The sequence below is a fragment of the Eucyclogobius newberryi genome, unplaced genomic scaffold, assembly GCF_026437365.1.
Source record: "Eucyclogobius newberryi isolate DKJ021-1_F unplaced genomic scaffold, fEucNew1.0.hap1 SCAF_11, whole genome shotgun sequence".
Lineage (NCBI taxonomy): Eukaryota > Metazoa > Chordata > Actinopteri > Gobiiformes > Gobiidae > Eucyclogobius > Eucyclogobius newberryi.
In genome coordinates, this window is record NW_027315735.1 from 24,322,299 (window position 1) to 24,343,411 (window position 21,113).

General features: G+C 39.9%; 2 protein-coding genes and 1 long non-coding RNA gene across 5 annotated transcripts in view; 2 read left to right on the forward strand and 1 right to left on the reverse strand.

The window, feature by feature from the left end:
* Positions 1–1,744: 1,744 nt before the first annotated feature.
* Positions 1,745–18,702, forward strand: LOC140345718 (putative methyltransferase NSUN7). Its single transcript, XM_072432275.1, has 12 exons — positions 1,745–1,976; positions 5,862–5,920; positions 7,700–7,824; positions 8,427–8,579; positions 9,041–9,224; positions 10,703–10,943; positions 11,157–11,300; positions 11,862–11,963; positions 14,295–14,418; positions 14,971–15,073; positions 18,460–18,598; positions 18,668–18,702. Exons 1-12 carry the CDS (start codon positions 1,745–1,747, stop codon positions 18,700–18,702), a joined length of 1,641 nt encoding a protein of 546 aa, XP_072288376.1.
* Positions 18,703–18,767: 65 nt separating this feature from the next.
* On the forward strand, positions 18,768–20,411 carry LOC140354579 (uncharacterized). Its single transcript, XR_011925989.1, has 2 exons — positions 18,768–18,900; positions 19,036–20,411. It is a non-coding gene; the product is annotated as an uncharacterized lncRNA (long non-coding RNA).
* The window catches only part of apbb2a (amyloid beta (A4) precursor protein-binding, family B, member 2a), a 41,841-nt gene continuing 40,129 nt past the window's right edge, over positions 19,402–21,113 (reverse strand). For all 3 annotated transcript variants that reach the window (XM_072439626.1, XM_072439627.1, XM_072439629.1), the window contains one exon: positions 19,402–20,864. In XM_072439626.1, the coding sequence (XP_072295727.1) occupies positions 20,688–20,864 (177 nt within the window). In that variant the 3' untranslated portion in view covers positions 19,402–20,687. The remainder of the gene's footprint in view (positions 20,865–21,113) is intronic.

The window sequence follows — 21,113 nt, forward strand, 5'->3', positions numbered from 1 at the left end:
AGAGTTGTATTTTGGTTGATTTATGCATGTTTCTGTTTTCACCTACACCCTATACTTGCCAACTTCCCTATACTAACTTTCATATCCATCTTTCAACAATAAAATAAAGTAAAGGAAAATCCACTGCTTGATCGAATTAAATACCAATATGAAAGGCTTATCAATTCTACATTTCTTAACAGGAATATACTCTACTAGGTCATTTAGGATCAATTTTCAAGTTTACAATGAACAAAACGTAAAATAATAATCTGCATATGTTATAGTTTATTACTAAGTACTAGGGGGAAAGCAAAAAACATAACATGGCTCTTTTAACGCATTTTTTGTTTCTAATTATAACAAAAATAACTCTTAAACTGAAATAACCCCCAAACTGATTAGTAAAGTTTGAGTTGAAATAAAATAGCTTCCCAAGAAAGTAGGATAATCAAAATTGTACACCCTGTTAAAATGTTAGATAAATAACCTTATATAAAGTAATAAAGTAAAACAACAAATAAAAATCACAATTACATAGAAAAAAAAAAAAACTAGACCTAAAAAATGATCACAAGTTATCTTGAGCAGGACACCGTAAAAATGCTGATGGAGCGCAACAGGCGGGACATTGAGACTGTTACCATGGTGATGCACCAGAGCAGGACAAGTTCCGGGAAAAAGTTTGCGTCTGGCACAAATTTACAGGAGCACGATTTTCTGTATTTTTCCCTCCTCCCGGGCACAAAACCAATCCTGCGTAGCCAGAAACTATCCAACAGCTCTGCGGAAACGGACTGAAGTCGGACTGTGGTTTGGAGCGGGACGTGCGCTGCGTCGCATCCATGGAGCAGCTCTCATGTTGGGTCAAGTTTAAGAAATCGCGCCGCGTGAAGGGATTTATCCAGAACTAACGCAGAGTAAACAGAAAAGACTAAATCAAGGGAAAAACGTAATATCTTTTTTTTAGGTAAGTCTGATTTGTTTCAAGTTGTAATCGAGTCTACGTTATGGGGGGGAAATCTTTTCAATATAGACTTATTTCAGATAAAATCAGCTTTAGCTTGATTTTAATGTGTATTGCATGGGGCTAAATCACCAACATTATTTTTTTTTTTAACCCATGAGTTAATGGACAGCATACAAAAACATCTGAGTCACTCTCTTGTCTGTAATTTGAGTTTGAAATATTAATATTTAGTTTATAGATACTTAGTTAATAATATATTATTAGTGTAATAGCAGTTATTGTCCTTTATACAAATGTCACATTTTCAATGCTATATCTCTGCTCTAAATCAATGAATAGCCTATTAATTTAAATCTATCTGTAGATTAAAAAACACCTTCAAGCACAGTAAAAACGGATAAAACCGTGGCTATGTTTACATCCATACCAAAAATCAGTATCTGAGTTCTGGAGTTATCAGATTATTGTCATTTTAACAGTTAATCTGATGTGAGTAATCTGATTCTTTTTCTGATTGTTCACACCTGTGCAAGATTTGACAAGGAAAATGGGGGAAAAAGGGCAAACTAATGTGACCAAGACAAAAATTAACGAGAAAATGTGAACAGTTGAAAGAGAATATTAAAATTAATTGGACGGATGATGCCTTCCAAATACAACAGTTACTCTAAACTTGTCATGAGGTGTTTTTGATGATTAGATTTCTCTTGAGCATGCAAACACACACACTCAGATATAGTTATTGGGTTATCATTACTAGATTTCTGTTTTTACCACTCTTGTGTTACAGCTTAGATGGAGGACGACCCTGTGCACATGAAGCAGACCGCCAGTGGCCAAACTCTCGAGGGTTTTGCTGACAGAGTCTACCTGCTGGCATCGGTCATCTTCCAGAACAATTACCTGCAGAAGCCAGCTGCTCAAAGACTGGTGAATTATGGCGAAGAGCGGGGTCTCGCTCTGCCTGAGGTCACTGATGCTGAGATGCAGCGTGCAGCCTACGAGTTGGCTTTTAATGCACTCAAATGTGAGTAGTAGCACATTTGATACGCAGATCGGATCATGTTAAAATCAATATTGGGATCAAGTCTCCGAGACAACTGAAATAAGACATTTTTTGCCATCGTAATATATATTTTCACGCTCTCCTTCCTACGTAATTCCTTTCTGGTAGAGGGTCATTTCTGCCCCCTGCTTGTCTCAGTTGATATGTTATTGCTGTGCCTGGAATGTTCCACAGTGCTGCATTAAATGTATCTATCACCATGGAAACAGCAAATGACTCTACCAGGCCAAATTACACACTGAGATCTATGAAGAGGCAAACCCACTCACTGTAAAAATCCATGTTTTTCAAGGTATTTGTATTGTATATCGTATATCGTATTCATATCATATCATTTCTTATCATTTCTTATTCATATCGTGTCTCTTCTTCTTCTTCTTCTTCTTCTTCTTCTTCTTCTTCTTCTTCTTCTTCTTCTTCTTCTTCTTCTTCTTCTTCTTCTTCTTCTTCTTCTTCTTCTTCTTCTTCTCCTGTGTTTTATGGCATGTGTTACATTACTGCCACCTACTGTAGTTGTACCTCTTAGACTTTAGACTGTAATTTAATGCCATACTGCGGAACATGCCAGACAAAGTGACATCTCCATGAAGACAAGCAGGTAGTAGTAGTGGCAAAACTTCCATCAGAAAAGTTACATAGTGAAAATATCTCATTGTAGAATATAAGCATCTCTCTTCTACTGTGTAACTTTCCTTGTCTTTCACCTAAATGTATCTATCACCATGGAGATAAGCAGAGTGGCAACCCTGCTCACAGTAAGAATGTTTTTGATGTATTTTTTTTTAATAATAATCAAACACATGTAATTTAATAATGGCAAGATGGATACGTTTATAATAATAAAGTAATAATATCTCTATGGAGACAAACAGGTGGCAGACCCACATCACACACATATAGTGCACCTTTAAATTAGGTATAGTGGTTTTACTCCACGCTATCAAACAACCATTTAAGGTGTATGAGAGTAATGGCCCGCCGTGTGAAAGTTAATTGACAGGCCAAATTGAAAAAAGATAAATTGGAGAAGGACAAACAGAGAAGGAGCTGCGCAGGTGATCGGGGGAACTGTGTGTGATGCTACAAATCAATCAGGCCCATGATCTCTTCTTATCTGTGAGCAGGGCGCTGTATGGGTGGCTCAAGTCTCCGGGGTGTGTAATCGCTGCGGTGATAAGCCAAGGAGGAGGTTAGCCGACTCTTGATGCAGAAAGCTGTCTGCCATCGATTTAATGTGTTCCAGGGATGGAGAGGTCAGGTAGCAGGAACAGTCGCGTTGGCATGATTGATTTTGTTCCCGGCCATCAATCCTCTGAGCCAGTATAACCCTCTGGCCAATACATGTTCCTCAATTAATGCAGGACACCTCCAAATATCCATCAGCAGAACTTCCACTCCTCTACTGCAGTGGCCTGTCTAAGGGATGTTACACAATGGAGGGGATTTTTTCTGTTTTTCTTAGGAAAACAGTATTTCAATGTTTAGTATTATAAACTTGTAAAACTTTAGTTTTTACAGTGTTACAGAGTAAATTATCATGAAATATACTTCAGGTTATGACAAATACTCAAAACGGAAAGTAGTGTCAATCTCTGGACTAAAAAAGCTAGATTGGGGCATATCTTTTGTGATTTTGCATTGGTTTGGAAGACAAATTGTAATGTGTTTTATCCAATAAATTAAAAATGAATAATGGTTTTGAATAAGTTTGTCTCATCACACAATCCTAATATTCTGTAGTGAGACCAGATGAAGTGACACTGCCTGGAAGCCAATGATAACATTTCCTCTCTCTTGTCGGCGCTGGCTGACTTTTGGTGCATAAATTGATTTATTTGTGACTCACACTAAACATTTCTTGGCCTTCACTTCACACACGGTCACACAGACACTGCTCTGGAGGGACTGATCCCAAATCGAGCTGAGGTCAGTTGTTAACCTAAAGCAGAAATGCTTCAGCAGCAAGAAATGCACCAGTAAATGCCATGGCGAGCAGTGCTATTGATCTTACGATTGCCACTCCAACTGCGCCAAACAAAAAAGTAACTCACTGAGCTCTGAAGTGGCAGCGGAGGACACAGACTGGTCACTGATACAAATATATATATCTTTTTGCTGGAAAATTGACCTCTTACTGTATTTTTGCTCTTTAAAATGTTTGAAATATAATGGGATATTCTTCGCTCTCTCTGCAAGAATCCGTTTTACTACTGAGTGATTGTCATTCGGATCACTGGCCTCCAGAGAATTTATGCTGCCAAGGTTTCAAATCATGTCGTGTGCTTTCCTCACCCTCTCTGAACAGAAAGTACTCAACAATTTTGTCAGGTTTTCGTTTTTACTGTGTGTTTTGGGGATTCTATCATTTGTGACCTGATGGCAAATATTTTCTTACTAAAGTGCTTGTGCTTTCTTATGTTGTGGATTAATTTGTACATTTGATTATAGCTGCTTTCTGGGCAACACAACACTACAGGTTGTTGGCAGGATAAACCGTAATGTAAAGCAATTTAGCACGGTAAAGTAGATCGATACGAGCTTTTTTATGACCGATGCCTAAACCGGTCATTATGCCGATGGCCGATAAGCTCTGCCGATATTTTTAGGCCAAAATGTATCACAGATTTTCATTAACTTCCCTAAAACACATGATTTTAAATTACTACAAACTCTTCCTGCCTATACTGTGTACAAGCAGCACATTAAAATCAGTATAACAAGTAAAAATAATAGAAAAAGAAATCATTTTGGACATCTACACCCCTGTTTTACAACTAACCAATATTGTGGTACAAATTTATGCAGCGCCCTCATTGCACTGAAGTGTTACAATAAAACTTCAAGTCTTCCCTTTAAGCAGTTAGTCGACCCAAACTAAATGCTGTGTATAATGGAGATTTAAGGCCGCTAGCCGTAAAGCCAAAAAGTGTAAAAGTAGGCACTGTAAACATGATGTAACTGTTTGAAGGTCTTGGCGCCTTGGTGCACAGGTGTGGATTATTCAGAGACTCAAACTTGGACTAGTTACAGATGCTGGATCTAGGTTTGGCCGCTTCAAAAAAGTTTTTTTGGTTGTCTTTTTCCTTTTACCACAATCACACGCCTCATTGCTCTGTGCGGCGTCCAAATGCGGAGCACAAAGCACACGATCAGCAAACACAAACAATACCTCACTAATTTGTTCTGCCAAATCCAGATTTTTTTTTTCTTATCCGTAACAAAGCTTATTTTTAAATCTCTTCAAAAGCACACTGTCCAACCCATAGCTACGTCTTCAGTTAGCAAAAATGCAGTCATATTTTATGTTCAAGCCAGCCTGCTGAGGGTGATTTATAGCATGTAAAGGGCTATGACCTCTATAGGCCTCCAATGTGGTCTGCACTGCACTGCATTTGTTCACTGAATGGTTATCTCCCGAGGGATTATCTTTAAGGTTTGCAGCAGTAATAACGACTATAGCACACTTTACACCGCTCCTGCACTGTACACCAGATTACCTTGATGTTCACTTTCCCTTCTTGATAAGGTCTAACGTGGGAAATAATTCAGGATGTTTCACGTGGTTAAATGCTTTTGTAGGGCCCAGTTGGCAGAGATCCCAAGGGTGTAATAAGGTACCTCCAGAGGGAACTGTGCCGTACATAGACTGAATACATGAAAATAAAAAAATAAATGATATCAGCTACAACACAAAAGCAGTAAATGGCCTTCTGCATGCAATGTATGAATTCCTTCTCATGCGACTATTTAATTATATCCAGGGTGTTTTATCCAGACGCTTAATCAAATGTGGCCCTTGACATTCCGCACGTATAATTGGAATTACCTGCATTTCTCTTTGTGCAGATCAAGGGCTACTCGAAAATCTCCTACTTGACAGCAGTTTTTACCTCACACAACCACTGGTAAGAAAGTTTAGTGCAAAATCTGTATTTATAGCTAACATTGAAACATCTTTTAATCATTTTGACAAGTACATCTCTGCCTGTTTAGTTTCCTGCGCGTATTGCACTCTATACAAAAAGTTCTTTTGATTCAGTGTTTTGAGTTGCTGGAGCACTTGTACGTTTGTCTTTGGCTTTACCTTGTGCTGTGAAGGTGCCTGTAATTTCCATTTATATTGCTCATGTGTCTTTGTTCTGATTCTCTTCTAATCACTATCAGTTATATTGATGCTCTGCTCCAATACACAAAGCTCATGGTCTCCTTTTGAGTCTTTGTCCTAATCAATGGCAATCACTCCCCTTGGAGCTGCACATCTAAAGACAGAGCGGGTTTAACTTGGTCTCTTTTTATTGCTTTTCTCAAACTAAACATGTAATTAATTAGTCATGAAATCAAACGTTTGAGCGCCCCTGAGGCAGTAGTTTGTAACTGGCCCTCAAACAAGATCAATTACATGTTAAATTGTAAGGCTATAAGGCTGTAAATGAGCTGTCATTAACAGAGTAGTCCAGGGCGATATTGACAAAGATTAATAGCACATTTATTTGGATTATCCCAGTAACATTAGGCGTATTATTTCTCAATGCAAACTGTGCCTGTTAGTGTGTTACTGGTTTCAACTATTGCAAATGAAAATTGTGGAGACAAATTACATTTTCCTTTGTTTTTATCAGTTCTTTTTGCTTTTGAAAGATTTCTCATGATGGAAATTGAACTTGATTTTGCAATTTTGCTACTTCAATATAATCTTTAAGACAATCATTTGCCCACTTATACGCTACAGTATTCTGACAGCTGAGACAGTCTAAGTGAGATTTTGCAGTGAAACTCGGAGTCTGTCTCTGTCACTGCTTCTGGCAAATGTTTACATTAACTCGCAGATGTGTGCCTCGTACTGCGCCGCACACACCACGTCACAACTGTTGTCCTTGTGAGTTACGGCCCCGGGTAAAATGAATCGGTCGCACAATGTGTTGGTGGCAGGTCGTTACTCTGCATCCTTCAGACAATAAAGCCCGGGCACAATGAGAGTCTTTAGAAGCCTGTCTCACCTCCTTTTACACCGCTGGCATCTATAAAATTCAACCTTGACAGTGAGGGGAGATAGCGAAGGGGAAAGGTATGGGTTAGAGAGATACCTGTAGGTGCTTAAAATGAATGTGAAATGCTAAGTTTTCACGAGATGACCCTAAAGCTAAAGTAAGTTTGGAGTGTAATCAACTTGTTTCCTTCTGTTTTCTCTATACACTGTCTGCATGTTAATATACTTATGAATCACAGTCATTCATTGTCACTTTAAGGCCTTTTACACTGTTAAGCTGAAGATAATTTAACAGTGAGTCCAGTATCTAAGGCGACCCGCTGGTATGTTTACTGTAGCCCAATAACCCTCCATGGGAATCTGTTGCCGCGCTACTGAATGGACAGAAATGTTTAGAAAATCCACTGGTTTAAACCAATTTGGAAAATACAAATAGAGATGCACAATTAACCAAAGACAAAATCAGACTTTGCAGATGAACCGAAATGTCAAGTTCCTTATATATATGGCTGGGAAAGTTTCTGTAGTATCCATTCATCTTTCTGCCCCATTTGCTTCATAAAACGTCCAGTCCGAGCTGTTGCTGCAGTGCGCCCCCATCTGCCTCTAATGCGTCTGGTGCCCTGCTGTCGTCAGGCTGCAGAGGGGAAACTGGAGAAGACTTTACCTTTAACTTGTCTTTTCTTTTTTTCTCTAGCCAGATGATCAAATGAGCCTTGTTGTTGTCATGCTCTTCGACTTTCTAGACCGGAAGTTTCTCCCGCGCAAATGCAAGAATACTGATGTCAAAGAAGTGAGACTCGTGGAGCTCCACCTCCTCAGGTACATGATCCAGTGTGCAATGCAACAGAGACGCGACGACTCATTTTAAGCAACATTTAAACTAGAGAAAGTTAAATGGATCTAAAAGAGGTCCATAATCTTTGAAACGGAAAAAACTAAAATATGAAACTGGGAAAAAAATATTCATTTTTGTCCTAAAGTTCACAATGATAAAGTCAGATTTTGAAATTCAGACTTTTTACCATGAAAATAACAACAAAAACTTAAACAAATATATTTTGGGTGTCAACTTCTTTAGGAAATTCATAATTTTTCACAGTTTCACATTTTTGTTTTTCAATATCAAAGATTATGGACCTCTTTTGGATCCATAAAGTTATTGCTTATAGCTGTGGGTCGAATGTCCAAAAAGAAACGCTATTAGCTAAATCTGCCACGTTTGTGTACCAGCGTGTAAATGCCCAGCGTGATGCCAAATCAGTAAGCAAACAACTCCATAAACTGTTGCTGGGTCACTATTGGTAACTACATATAACATACTATGGTGTATTTCTTCAGTATTAGTATTTGGCATCTTAAAATCTCCATTGGCTTAAAGAAAATTGTACAATTTCTTAACCTATTTTCTATATTTTCTTCAGATTCACAGCCAAGTTAGCCGCCTCCCTGGCTCGCTGGAGGATCAAATATGAGATCCTGACCATTGAGTGCATGCTGCCGGAGACTGTGAGGATAAAACAGGAAAGAGCCAGCAGCCTCATGCTTTATGCCTGGGTCAACTCTCTGAAGAGCAGGTCAGCACAAATGGGCTCATGCAACTGAATATGTATAAAGGTGCGTCGTGTCTCCACCATTTCACAGTCTTTGAAATGGGGTTATTGTAAGCCAAGACAAAATGAATACAAATCGATCTAGAGTACACCTCGACCCATATTTTTTAAAATGTTATTCTGCCCAATGCTACTACATGTTTTATGCTTAGCTGACACTCTATTAAATATCCAGACAGAGTGTTTATGTGTGATTATGTGCGCTCTACGGCCCACGTCTGAGTCTGTTCGCTGTAAATCTACTGGCTCTGGACAGATTCAATCAGCAACAACCCTCAGCCAGTCTCTCCCACTATAAAGGTCACCTGTTTGGACCATGTGTGTGTACGGGGACGTTTTATACACTATAACACACGCCAGTTACCTTTTCTCCTCAGTTTTCTGGTTATTTCTGTAATCCTCTCGCTCCTGTCTGCCTGGTTTAGTCTTGACGAGGTCCACAGTGTGCTGAAACGAGCAGGCTTCTCCAGGGTGAGATCAATCGGGCAGCTGCAGGCGAAGACCTTCTGCCAAGATCCGCACTGCGAGGATACACTAGTGTTCCCAGCTGAAGCGAAGGCCCAACTGAACCTCACCAGCCTGCATAGCAACCACAAGCTCATTGTTCAGGTACAAGCTGCACTCAAAGATGAGATATCTCAAAGGAAGAAAAGGTCTAAGGGTCGTGTTTTGCCCCCGATCTTGACGAGTTAATTTGCTTTGGCATCGAGCGTCGCCGCAACTGCTGAGCGCGCATGACTTTCGCCTTTGTGAGTTTAACTGGAGAAAGTTATTTTGCATCCACACACTGATTTGTTGGATGCAATGACAAAGTGACTCCTCTGGTCTATGTTCACCTGCCGTCACCGAGACAGAACTGAGTCATCTGTGTAATTGTGATATGACACACCACTGTTACGCATCTCTCAGGTGTCCAGCTGTGCGTAACACTGTTCTGCACATGACTCATGCAGTCCTTGTTGTCCTGGACCTGGCCTTGGTTTAGTCCTGGTTAAATTGGGACAAGCCCTTCATGAGGACATATGCTCCAATCCCAAAGGGTAACTGGGACAGAGCTCGCGGTGGGGCAAGTGCCACACGGTTACGCACAGTTGGGCCCTGTTCACGTGAGTTGGAGAACTCGCTTTTGTCCTCCAGGGACTGGTCCGTGTGTCCATGGGCTTTTTCCTAGTCTGCCCATCTCTGATTGTAAACTTGGCTCCTCGCGTGACAAGCAGCTCCATCACCCGGGGGCGAAAGCGAGGTGAATTAAATAAATAACCCACGCTTCAATCCTGTATTTCAATATTTGTTTCTTCAAATGTTGGGAACAAATTGGAAAACAGAAAATCTTTTATTGTGATTCGTCTTGTAAATCAAAAATACATTGAACAACTTATACAAAAATTAATGTTCTTTCTCACTGTTTGTCGAGCATCTCCCGTGAACCGCTCACTTTCTTTGTCTGGATTTGAGGCCATAAACATCTCTCACACACGTGGTGCTTTTGAATGCCACAGTTATCAGTCATTGAATCAAACGCTATCACAATATATGTATTGGCATCATCTCACTCCAGCCTCTTGACACCAGTGATGATGTTGTGAAGGCAGCAGTGGCCCAACCTTGAACCGCCCAAGTGACCAAGGTTCCAATCGGGGAGATCGAGGGCAAAATATGGCCTTTAATATTTCTCCTCCAATCTTGGTGACATTTGTGATTCTATTAGGCATTTATCATCTTGTTTATTCTTCTATGCCAGTTTCCGTTATTGGTAGATCCGAGCAGCAACAGATGACTTTCTCTTCCCCCTAACGCCAATATAAATGCACTAAACTACTTACTTACAGTATATATTTTGGAAAACTGCCCACCATTAATTATAGGAACAAAATTGTATAGTTGTTGGTTTAAATTAGTTAATATAATGTTATTTTTGTTTTGTTTTTAGTTTCACTGACACACAGCCTCCTCGTACATATCTCCCATTGATTCTCCAAACTCTCTGACCTTTGACACATCCGTCTTTCTCCGATCGTAGTTAATTTCCAGATCATTCACATTTGGATCATGTAGTTTGACATCACAGCTGGCCTTTTCCTCCTCAGGATAAAGCGTGCTGTCTTGGTCCAAACGCAGTGCGCCCGTTGTTACAGGAGGCTGAAAATGGAGATGTTCTTATGGCTGGATGTTTCTCCGGCCTGACCGTCTCGCACACGGCTTCACTAATTGCGATGAAACAAAAAAACGATGGCAACGACAAATCCAACATCTTTGTGTGTGTGGGGGACCAGACCGAGCCTCGGAGAGAGAAGTTACAGCAGGTTGTCAATGCGACGGGCTGCAAAAGTAAGTAAAAATGGTAATGTTGTAAACAATAGCTAGCACTTTATAATGGCAGTCACCGCTAATGAGCAAAGCATTTTCAGTTGGCAACCGTGACACATTTTCTAATTGTAAACACGACTTGGCATCTTCACAGCACTGAATAAAACATTGGCTTTGAAAAAATGATGGTGTTTACGCTTTCACTAAGGCATTTCTTATGTATACTTTGCCTAGATGTAAAACTGATACCAGAGAGCTTTCAGTCTCTGGACAAAGGCGACCAAGAATTTCGGAAAGTGCGAGTAATCCTATTAGCCCCCAAATCTTCACTGACGGCGATCAGCAACCCCATTGAATTTATACTGCAAGAGGACGGAGGTAGGTGGCGAAACAAACCATTTAAAAGTATCTGGAGATGCCCATGTATTCTGAAAGACAAGCATTAAGATTGTGATCCGATTTGCAATTCACAATGGTCTTTATATAATTTGAGGAAGTACTAAACTAATACAAGAATCCCATGCATTTCAGAACAATTTGGTGGGATACAAATGGCCGAGCTTGCAGTTTTTAGCCCTATTTCAACCAGTTTTCTCCGGGTCCCATGTTCCAAATTGATTTTTTCTCTCTTTTCCCCATTTCTAAGTCGTCAGCTTTGAAAATAAAATCCATATATCAGTCTGTGGTCATAATGTCATGAAATGCCTTATTGGTGTAGATTTATTAAACCTCTGCACAGAAAACTTTAGACTTCACGACATTCTGAGCACTTTTGCATTTGATTGCTTTGTATAAGGGCTTTGTAAAGGTAACGATTAGCCTTCAAGACTCACTCAATTCTCATCAATATATGCATTAATAATGACTCCAGCTCCGTTTTTTTTTGCGCAAAGACTAAATTGAGTGCAAAATCCCATCCCTCCTTCCCTCCTTTCTCAGATACCGAGCTGCTGCAGGACCTAGCTCAGGGATCCATCGCCAAAAGCAAACTGGAGGCTTTGGTTGTGCAGCAGAAGAAGGATATTGATCACGCCATGCAGTGTGAGTGTACCACCAGCTGCTCCCGTCCAACACAACTCCACCGTGATAACTCAGACAAGATATACAAGGCTCCACTGTGTGCACCCGCTCCCCTCTGACTCCATCAAGCTCTCGTAATTTGTAATTATCTTCTCTCGTTTGTCATTAGAGAGACAGTCCCAAAGAGATTCTGCGAGTTTTAATTAGACATACTAACGATGCTCCTGTGATGGTCAGTACAGTGTGGTTCTGTGTTCAATACGGGAACATGCTATTTGTGTTGTTGTGGATGATGCGGCGTTCAAGGAGACAGGGATGTAGAAAGAAGAATTCACTCTTTAAATCTGAATTTGAGTGGTTTTGACATGTTTGGATTGACTTGTGTTTTTGACTTGTTTCAAAACGTTTTTTTTTTTATTTTTTACATTAATTATTTACCTTTGATGCAAGGAAATTGTTTCAAGCTTTATTGTCTTGAAACCAAATAAAAAAATGTCATGAAACAACTTGAATACTATAAATCATACTGCATAAGCAATTAAATCAAATCTAATAATAAATCAAGATTCATATTGTTATTATATATAATAATAATATGTTTTGCCATAGAAAAATCTCAAATTCGACTTGATATAATTTTCCTCAAGTAGTGCCTGTAAAATTAATTTGCAATGTTTTTTACCACAGCTCTACACTAAACATTCCTTATTTGTGCTGCAGAAAATAAAGAAACATGACGTAAAATGTGTAAAATAACATGTCGACTGACTTTGCAGTGACTTTATTGATCATTTGTGTTATAATTAACATAAGTATTAACAAAAAGTACATATTTTGAAAACCATTGACCTTATAAACACGGCCAGGAGTCGTTTTTCACACATTAGGTTGAAAATACAGGTGACTTGCTCATGTTACATCTCTCTTTAGTCTCTTTTGCATTGTTCCTTCCCTTTCTCTAGCTCCTCATGTTCATCACGTGCAGGTGCAGTCCTCCCGATAACCAGATTGAAAAACCAGCTCGTGTAATCGCACTAACATTGATTGGCCCACCTCAACATTTCTGCCGGTACACATTCCCTCCAATGAGACTGTTAATTATTATTGGGTGTTTATCGAGTGACTGTGAGTCGATGGTTTCAGTGTGCGAGTCATCCGGCCTGACAAATATTCACGTCCTATGCAAACTCCTCTACGGTCTATAATGTCCTCGTATCTCATTTCCACTTATCCAAACGAGATTTTGCATTGTTTTGCTGCTGATTTAGAACCTCGTCCCGCAGGTTTTATTTCAGCTCAGTCAGCCTAATTGCTTTTGACACACTGTAATTACTGAGCAGGAAGAAAATCAAAGCTTAAATGAATGAAATCTAGCTACCTATAATCTTTAGGCCGAAGGCAAAAATGTAGCATGAATACTTAAAATATACAAAAAAAAGCTCTCTGTATCTGATCAATTTTCTTTTTAAAATTAATTTCAGACAACAATAATCAAACTATTTTCTTTGTGAAAACTAACTATATCTACTGTATACAATATGTACAAGCGGTGTGTGTATAGGTGTTTATATGTGTTTTAAAGATTCACTTTTCTGGCCTGCCTTGCTTGTCTCTGTGGAAATGTTATTACTTTGTGTAGTATTAAACGTATATAACTCTCTATTGAGACAAGTAGGTGACGTCGCTTGGTTACGGGTCAGATCTGTGGCGCTTTGGCTAGGCTCACAGTTAGAATGCCTGTTTTTCCAAGTATTATTTTAGCAGTAAAATAATGCAAATTCAAGATGGGTCAGCGTAATGCATACTGTGGAACATTCTGAGCATGCATTAACATAAATATGGAGACAAGTACGTGGCGGATCATCTGAAAGGTTACATAGTGCACCTTTAGGTTTACTTTGTATTGACAAAACACTTGACTTTTAATTTTTGACAACCTCATACGTTTGACTTTTTACTTAAAGGTCCCATATCATGCAAAATCGACTTTTCAGAGCTTGTAACCTTCTTACAGTGCTATTTGTGCCTCATATATGTGCCCTAAGTTTTTTTTTAAAATTGATTCCTGCAGTTTTTAGCTAGAGAACTGACTATATCCTTTTCCTCGGATCTGCAAATTGACGGGGGATACCCACAGCGGTGCGTCATAATCACGGACCTGCGTCATAATCACGGACCTGCGAAACCTATTTATTATTATCAAATATACCCTTAGGATAGACTACGAAACGGGAAAAAAAGCATGATATGGCACCTTTAATATGAAGCAGTAAATGCACTTTTCCACAATGCACTCGGATGGTCACTGAACTCTAAACAGTTTTTATTTGACTAAATGCTTTGTTTCCACAGTCCCCACGATACTGTCCGTGATCTACACCACTTATTCATCTCAGCCCGAGGAGAACGAGGACGTGGTCAGAGCTGTGTTTGAACAAGCTCGTGCCTGTGGGGAGAGCAGCCCGAGTCAAACCAGGTAAAAAAAAACAAAAAGGTGAGGTGAGCTTCCGCGGGCCTCTTCGACACCGCGCCCCCACGCACTAAATCTGTTTTTCTTTGCGCATCCTTTTTGTGTCAGCCTCGCGAGTTGTTTGTCTCTCTTCAGATAAGCGCCTGTCACAGTCTCAGTGCACCTCAGGCAGCCGCTCGATTTAGTGTAGCTGTGCTTGTGCAGTAGTGGAAATCAAATCAAAGGTGTCATTTCATGTTGGTAAATTATGTGAAGGAAAATAAGTGATATGACACACCACTGTTGCGCATCTCTCAGGTGTCCAGCTGTGCGGTGCTGTGTGGGTGTGGTTTTATTTATTTATTTATTTTTCATTGCATGCTTTTAGTGATTTCCAACTAAGGTAATACAACACTTTCCTCGTATGGTGTGTGATGTGACTACATTTATAAGACTAAAATTCAGCCCTGAGAGGAACAATCCAATGTTCTAGTTCCCGGACAAACCTTTGCCAAATCTATATGAATCTTTATTGTTTGTTCTAACGCTCTCGATTTTTGTTATATTTTCTATGTTCAGCCTCTGCCCATTCACCTCTCCCTTGGACTCAGAAGACCTTATCTTCATGCTAGAACCCACAGAACACAACAACGGCTGCTTCATGGCTATTTTTACCAGAGAGGTAAGCGTTAATGGTGTAAGTAAGTGAAAAATAAGTGACCTAACGAGTCCTGGAGTTGTAAAGACAGTGGATATCTGAGGTGGGAGACATGAACACTCAACACGTCTTTGTAGTATTGTCTCTTCCACACAGGGAGGTTTACACAGTCCCGGGTTGGCGTCTTATAACTGATAACTAAGCAGAGCACTTGTGAGATAAGCTGGTCGTGACATATTGAGAGGTGCATAGCATAAAGCTTCTGCGAGACGAGATAACTAAGGAATCGGATGAATGTTTGAGAAATTATATTACACCAGTGATAAATATGGTTAACTACAAAGAAATTATAGAAATGGCGGTGTTCTTGGTACGATTACACAGGGGACGGAAACACACTTCAACTTACTAAACTCGGTCATCATCTAATTGGAAAAAAAAACACAAATCTAGCCCTTATTTCTATTCATAACTATAAATTCTAAGCTTGAATGTGTCTGAATGTGAAACTTCATCAGGTATAAATTGTCATCACATTCCATGCCAGACTTGAGAAAGAAAAAAGTGAAATGATCAAAGTAGAAAAAAAGGAATTTCAGTCACAGGCAGAAATCTAGTGCGGTCTGAAAGCGATTGTTGAGATGTCGGAGGGTTACGGCGGCGGAATAAGGGAGATTGAATACAGAAAAGGGGGAGGGTGTGGGCTGATAGAGACAGTGTCTGTGTCAGCTGCAGCAATAGAAATCTGTTAAGGCTCGAGATGAGAAGAGCTGATACTACAGCAGGGTGTGGTAGGCCTCACTATACTCTCAAGGCAGAGAGGGCTTGTTGACTAATTGAGTTGCAATGATGACTCCCTTATAGACTCTGTATTGTTCTACACATTTGTTCTCTCTCCCTCCATCACGTCTTCTTGTTATATGATCCCCATGTGTAATGCAGTTTGGAGGCTGCTGGGACTTAAGTCATTCTACTCTTAAAGTAGATTGGTGCATCTAAAAACAATTAGGATTTTGTGACCACATTTACAACAAAATAAAGACTGATCACATACAGACTGTTCCTGTTTCATTTTCTGATGCAGACACAGTTGCAAGCCAGGTCTACGCAGAAGCAAACACAAACACAATGTTTTATTTTTGCCGATTATATACTGCAGCTGGCACAAATGTAATGCAGAGGGGCATTATTGTAAATTATGGATGCGACTAACTATTTTGCTATTTGATGAATCTTGCGATTATACTTTCAATAATCGATTAGTTATTTAGCCAATCAATATGAGATTTCTTAACAAAGTTGACCCAGATAAAGCTAAAATAATGAGGATTAGGGTTAGGTTTTTAATCAAAAACACAAAATGCACAGCCTCTCATCATTTCCTGTGTCATTTCTTTGTCATTCCTGCTTTGTTTGAGCCATACAACCTCTTTTCTCAGCACGCTTGGACATTTTACTTGATTACTAAAATAGTTGACAATTTTCCCAATAGTTGTTTTGTTGCAATTAATCGATTACGTTGTTTCAACCCAAATGTAAACATATATCTTTTGTGCTACCCTCAAAGATAGTGTGCGGGTTAAAAAGGTGTTTTCTTTTTTTTTTTTTACTATTTATCTTTTAAACATAAAACAACAAAAATAAACATAAAACAAACAAAATCTAAAATTAAATTTCATGTTGTGGAGGGAGGGGAGAGGCGTTCTATTATATACACCTGTGAGTCATCCAGACCCAAAGGTGGCATGATAAGATAAGATAAGATAAGATATTCCTTTATTGTCCCACATGGGGAAATTTCATTGGTGCAACGCAGGTAGATACAGAGGTAGATACAGAAGAACAGATCACTTATAGGAAGTCTGAAAAACACTTTCAGTAGAAGATCTCCTATAAATAAATAAAAACTCCCATAGACAAATAAATAAATACCATTGCATGTGAGGGATATAATATAGCATTCATAGAGTTTATCAGTTAATAGTGGGCTCCCAAGGTTCCAAGTATAGTTTGAAATATTTAACCTGAAATATTTAGCATTTGACTTCCATCCATCCATCCATTTTCATTTGACTTTATGACTGAAATCCTGGATTGTACATTTTTGTGAGTGCCTTTGATAGAATTTTAGTTGCTTCAAATCTTGTTGTAAAATTCCTGTGTATGATCATAATCACTGTCCAATACAACTCTCTTCTATTAGGTGTTCATAATCCACTCAGCAACATGCATGCATTTACCAGAGTCTTTATAAAACATGCGCCGATGCTTATGATGCTGGTGTGAAGTTATTAGCCACTGGTGCGACGAGCTCCTGTGCACCGTGCTCTCCGCCCATCTCTGCTCATCCATCACGTTTTATACCTCCGCCGATGAGAATGAAAAGATAATCAAACTGCTGTAATGGCACTTCAAACAGGATTTTTTTCACCCCGCCTCCAATAAACTTGTCTAATCAAAAGTTATTGTGGCACCCGGAAAAGCATAATAAAAATAGCAATTATATAAGTGTTTGAATGCTGTCTGGCCTACATTGACTGTCACAGCGGTGGGCCATAAATTTCTTTATGAGGCGTCCATGCTGGAACAGCTGGGGACGATAAACACGGCCGCCTAATGTGTTTTTGGCCTAATTTCGATGGGAAGCAGAGCAAAACGGCACAAGACCGAACGGGACACCAATATGGACAAGGACAAGGACAAAGCTCTTTGCTATAAAGAAGATGATTCAATTTTGAGTTTGACTTTGATTTGAGTCTGCCATTTATATTTGTTTAGTGGCTGTTTTAGGCATTTCACCAACATATTAGACCTAATGATAATGAGCGTATGGACGGATTGGCTGTGGTTTTAAAGTACTAAGTAGGTTGTCCGGCGTTTGAAAAAGTCATGAGATTAACAGAGAGGATAGCCTACTTTGTTTAGAGGAGATGCCGAGGAAGTGGGGAAAGAAAAGGAAGCAAGAGAAAGTGTCTTTTGAATTATTCAGTGCCCCCTGTCTGTATGAGTTAACATCAATGTGTTCTGGGCATCTACCAACGGCATCACAGACCACCACCACCACTGTACACCTGCCGTCACCTTCACCTAACTGTTCACAAGTATATGCATATCATTTACACATAAATCATACTATAATACTGGCATGAATACATTTGCATGGAGTATGCGGAATGGTTAAAAATAAAACACAAAGTCGGTGGCTGCGTGTCCCAGTCGTGTACACTGCGCTTGTGAATAATTCAGGCTCCAAAGAGTGCAGTGGGCTGCTGTGTGCTGAGGCAGCAGGTGACCCTCGATTGGACCAAGGACATGGGGGTTTTCATCTTTGAACACAATTCAAAGGACAAACTGTGTATATGTTTACTTCATTTAAAAGTAAAACTATTTTATTTTGCTCATTTTGCCAGGCTCCCCAAAAAGTCCAAGATCCTGTAACAGACGACCCAGCAGAAGTGGCAAAGACAACTGGAAAACCACCATGTAAAAGATCTCAAGCTCGTCTCAAAAGGAGAGAGACCAAATCCAGCAGCGGCGGCAGTGGCAGTGGTAAGATTGCTGTCAAGGATCTTTAGGCATTGGGAAGTCAAACTGACATGTTTGTGTTTCATCCCCTAGGAACCTATTTAAAGAAGTCAGCGGTGCGTCATTAAGGCATTTTCAGACAGAAGGGATTTGTCCATTTCGTTTACTCGTATTCCTCTTTTTGCCAGCCCTCACCCAAAGTCAAAGAGTCTGTCGAGGTGCTCCTGGCCAGAATAAACTCCAGAGATTCACAGAAATCACAGAAAATTGAGAAATCCAACAGCTGGAGTAATACTGTTGCTCATCCGCATCATCTTCAAAATGAGGTAGTAGTAGACAATATCAGTTCATTGGTGTAATATTTAATCTGGATTTGTTAATGTCACTATTTTCCTAAGTGAAAGATCAAAGTTTTTATAACAGCTTTTCAAATATGATCCTCTTTTTCAAATGATTGCCAGACTCTGCCAAAGGTCAAAGAGTCTACTGCAATAGTCTTACCCAAGACTAATTCTTGTGGCTTCAAGAGATCCCCCAAACTGGAGCCTTTTGCGAGATCCAGTAGTTGGAACAAAGTGGTCCATTCTAATCCAGCTCCCCGGGACGTGCACAAGCCGACAGTGATCTCTCTGCCACAGGTGGATTTCCCTGCTCTGTTCCCCCGTCACGCACACTCACCACAAATAAGGACACCAAAGCTCGCAAGTGAAGGCTTTTGCCCAAAGAGTCCTTCACACTCGGTCAGGGGGATGGTGAAATCTAACCACTGCCACAAACACAAACTCTAAAACACATGATCAACGATGCAAATGTATTTTCAAGAGGCGTTCATTTTGATAATGCGTTTATTGTCACAACATATTTGTACATTTACACGGTGAAGTAGACGGTGGCAAACGAAACGGATGTGACTTTTGAGAGCGTCTCGTTTTTGCGAGCGTGCCGTTTGCGTTGGACTGCATCACACACAGGGCTCAAGTGGAGTGCAGGTGGTGGCCCCGAGCCATAGGAGCAGTGCGAGGGGCTTCAAAGAGCAGTGACAGCAGACTCTTTACCGCAATGTGCTCATATTTATGTGTCTGTGACCGAGAGCTGACAGTCTGCTGAGAGAGAGGGATGTAGAGTTCAGCGCTATAGTACTCATGTATCCATAGACGAGCCACAACACTGCGAAAATAGCCGAAAAGAGCCTGTTGTACTGTGGATTACCTGTATCATGTGTTTAAGTGTGTACATAGAGCTTCCTGAGCAATTTAACATTTCAAAACAACATTCTTGATGCTTTTAACTTGTTTGATCATGGATAAAATACAATCAAATTACCGTACAATCAATTATGGAACATGATAAATACATCTCTGTACTGATTAACTCTTGAATAACAACAAAAATAGTCAAATTTGGTTAGAAAATTTTAGGGTTAGAGCATTTACTTTTTTAAATTCTTATTTTAAGGCGTCATTCTTTGCCTCGGAAATAGCTCCCGTCTTCTGATGCAGACCCTCATTTTATCATTTACGTAAAACAAATAGCATCTTATCGACATAACATGCACAATTTTAATCTTTCACCATGTACACTTACCATAATGTCTCTCATATCTACACGTTCCTCCTGGATACACTCTTCTTACTTTACAGTCATTTACAAACATATTGTCAAACACTTTTACCATTCCCGTATTTTAAGTTGGACAAAACATTTTGGAGACGGAACAGGTTTTCTGCCTTTGTTACTCTTCCCAAATTCTCAATTTAGCGATCACGGTTTGACATCAGCTCTTTCTTCACTGTGGCGTACAGATAATGAGAAAAAAATAACAAATAAAAGCAGTCAATGGATTGATGAAAACTTCCTCTGGTTGTAGAAAGAACGTCAGCCCCAAAAACCACTGCGGGTTGTTTGGACAGTAGAGTTCATAGGTCAAAGTTCACCCTGCGACTCTTTCAATAGTCTTTTCTTTTCTTTTTTTGTAGTATTCTTCGTTCCTTTAACAGCAGTGGTGTCGCCTAACATATATACTGTATGTACATGGTCGTTTACCACGCCTGGCACTGGTTGCATCATGTTACAGTGGCGGTTTGGTGAGAGTGCAGTGGACACTGGTGGTAGGTCATTGTTGGGGCAGTTCGGGCGGCTGTTTCTTGGGTTTCAGAGTGTCTATGAGAGACTGCACGCCGCGCTTCACACTGGTGCTCACCCGACGGGTCACAGTGTCTGAGGAGGGAGAGGAGGAGGGGCCGGCTCGCTGAGAGGGCGCGCGCGCCACCAGACACTTCTGGTAACGAAGCTGAAGGAAGGAAAAGTATAGAGTTAACACACACTGACTGGGTTTAATAGAACAATAAAGTGCACTATGTAAATGTGTAATAGAAGGACCGGTCTGATACCTCCTTGTTTCCATAGAGATGTTATTGCCTGGAAAGTGCCACAATATTATGATTTATACGTTTCAACTGGTTTTATTGTTCAAAAACACCAGGGCTATTCATGGGTTTCAGGTAAATTATTCCTTCTTGATTTGAAGGATTTTGTGAGG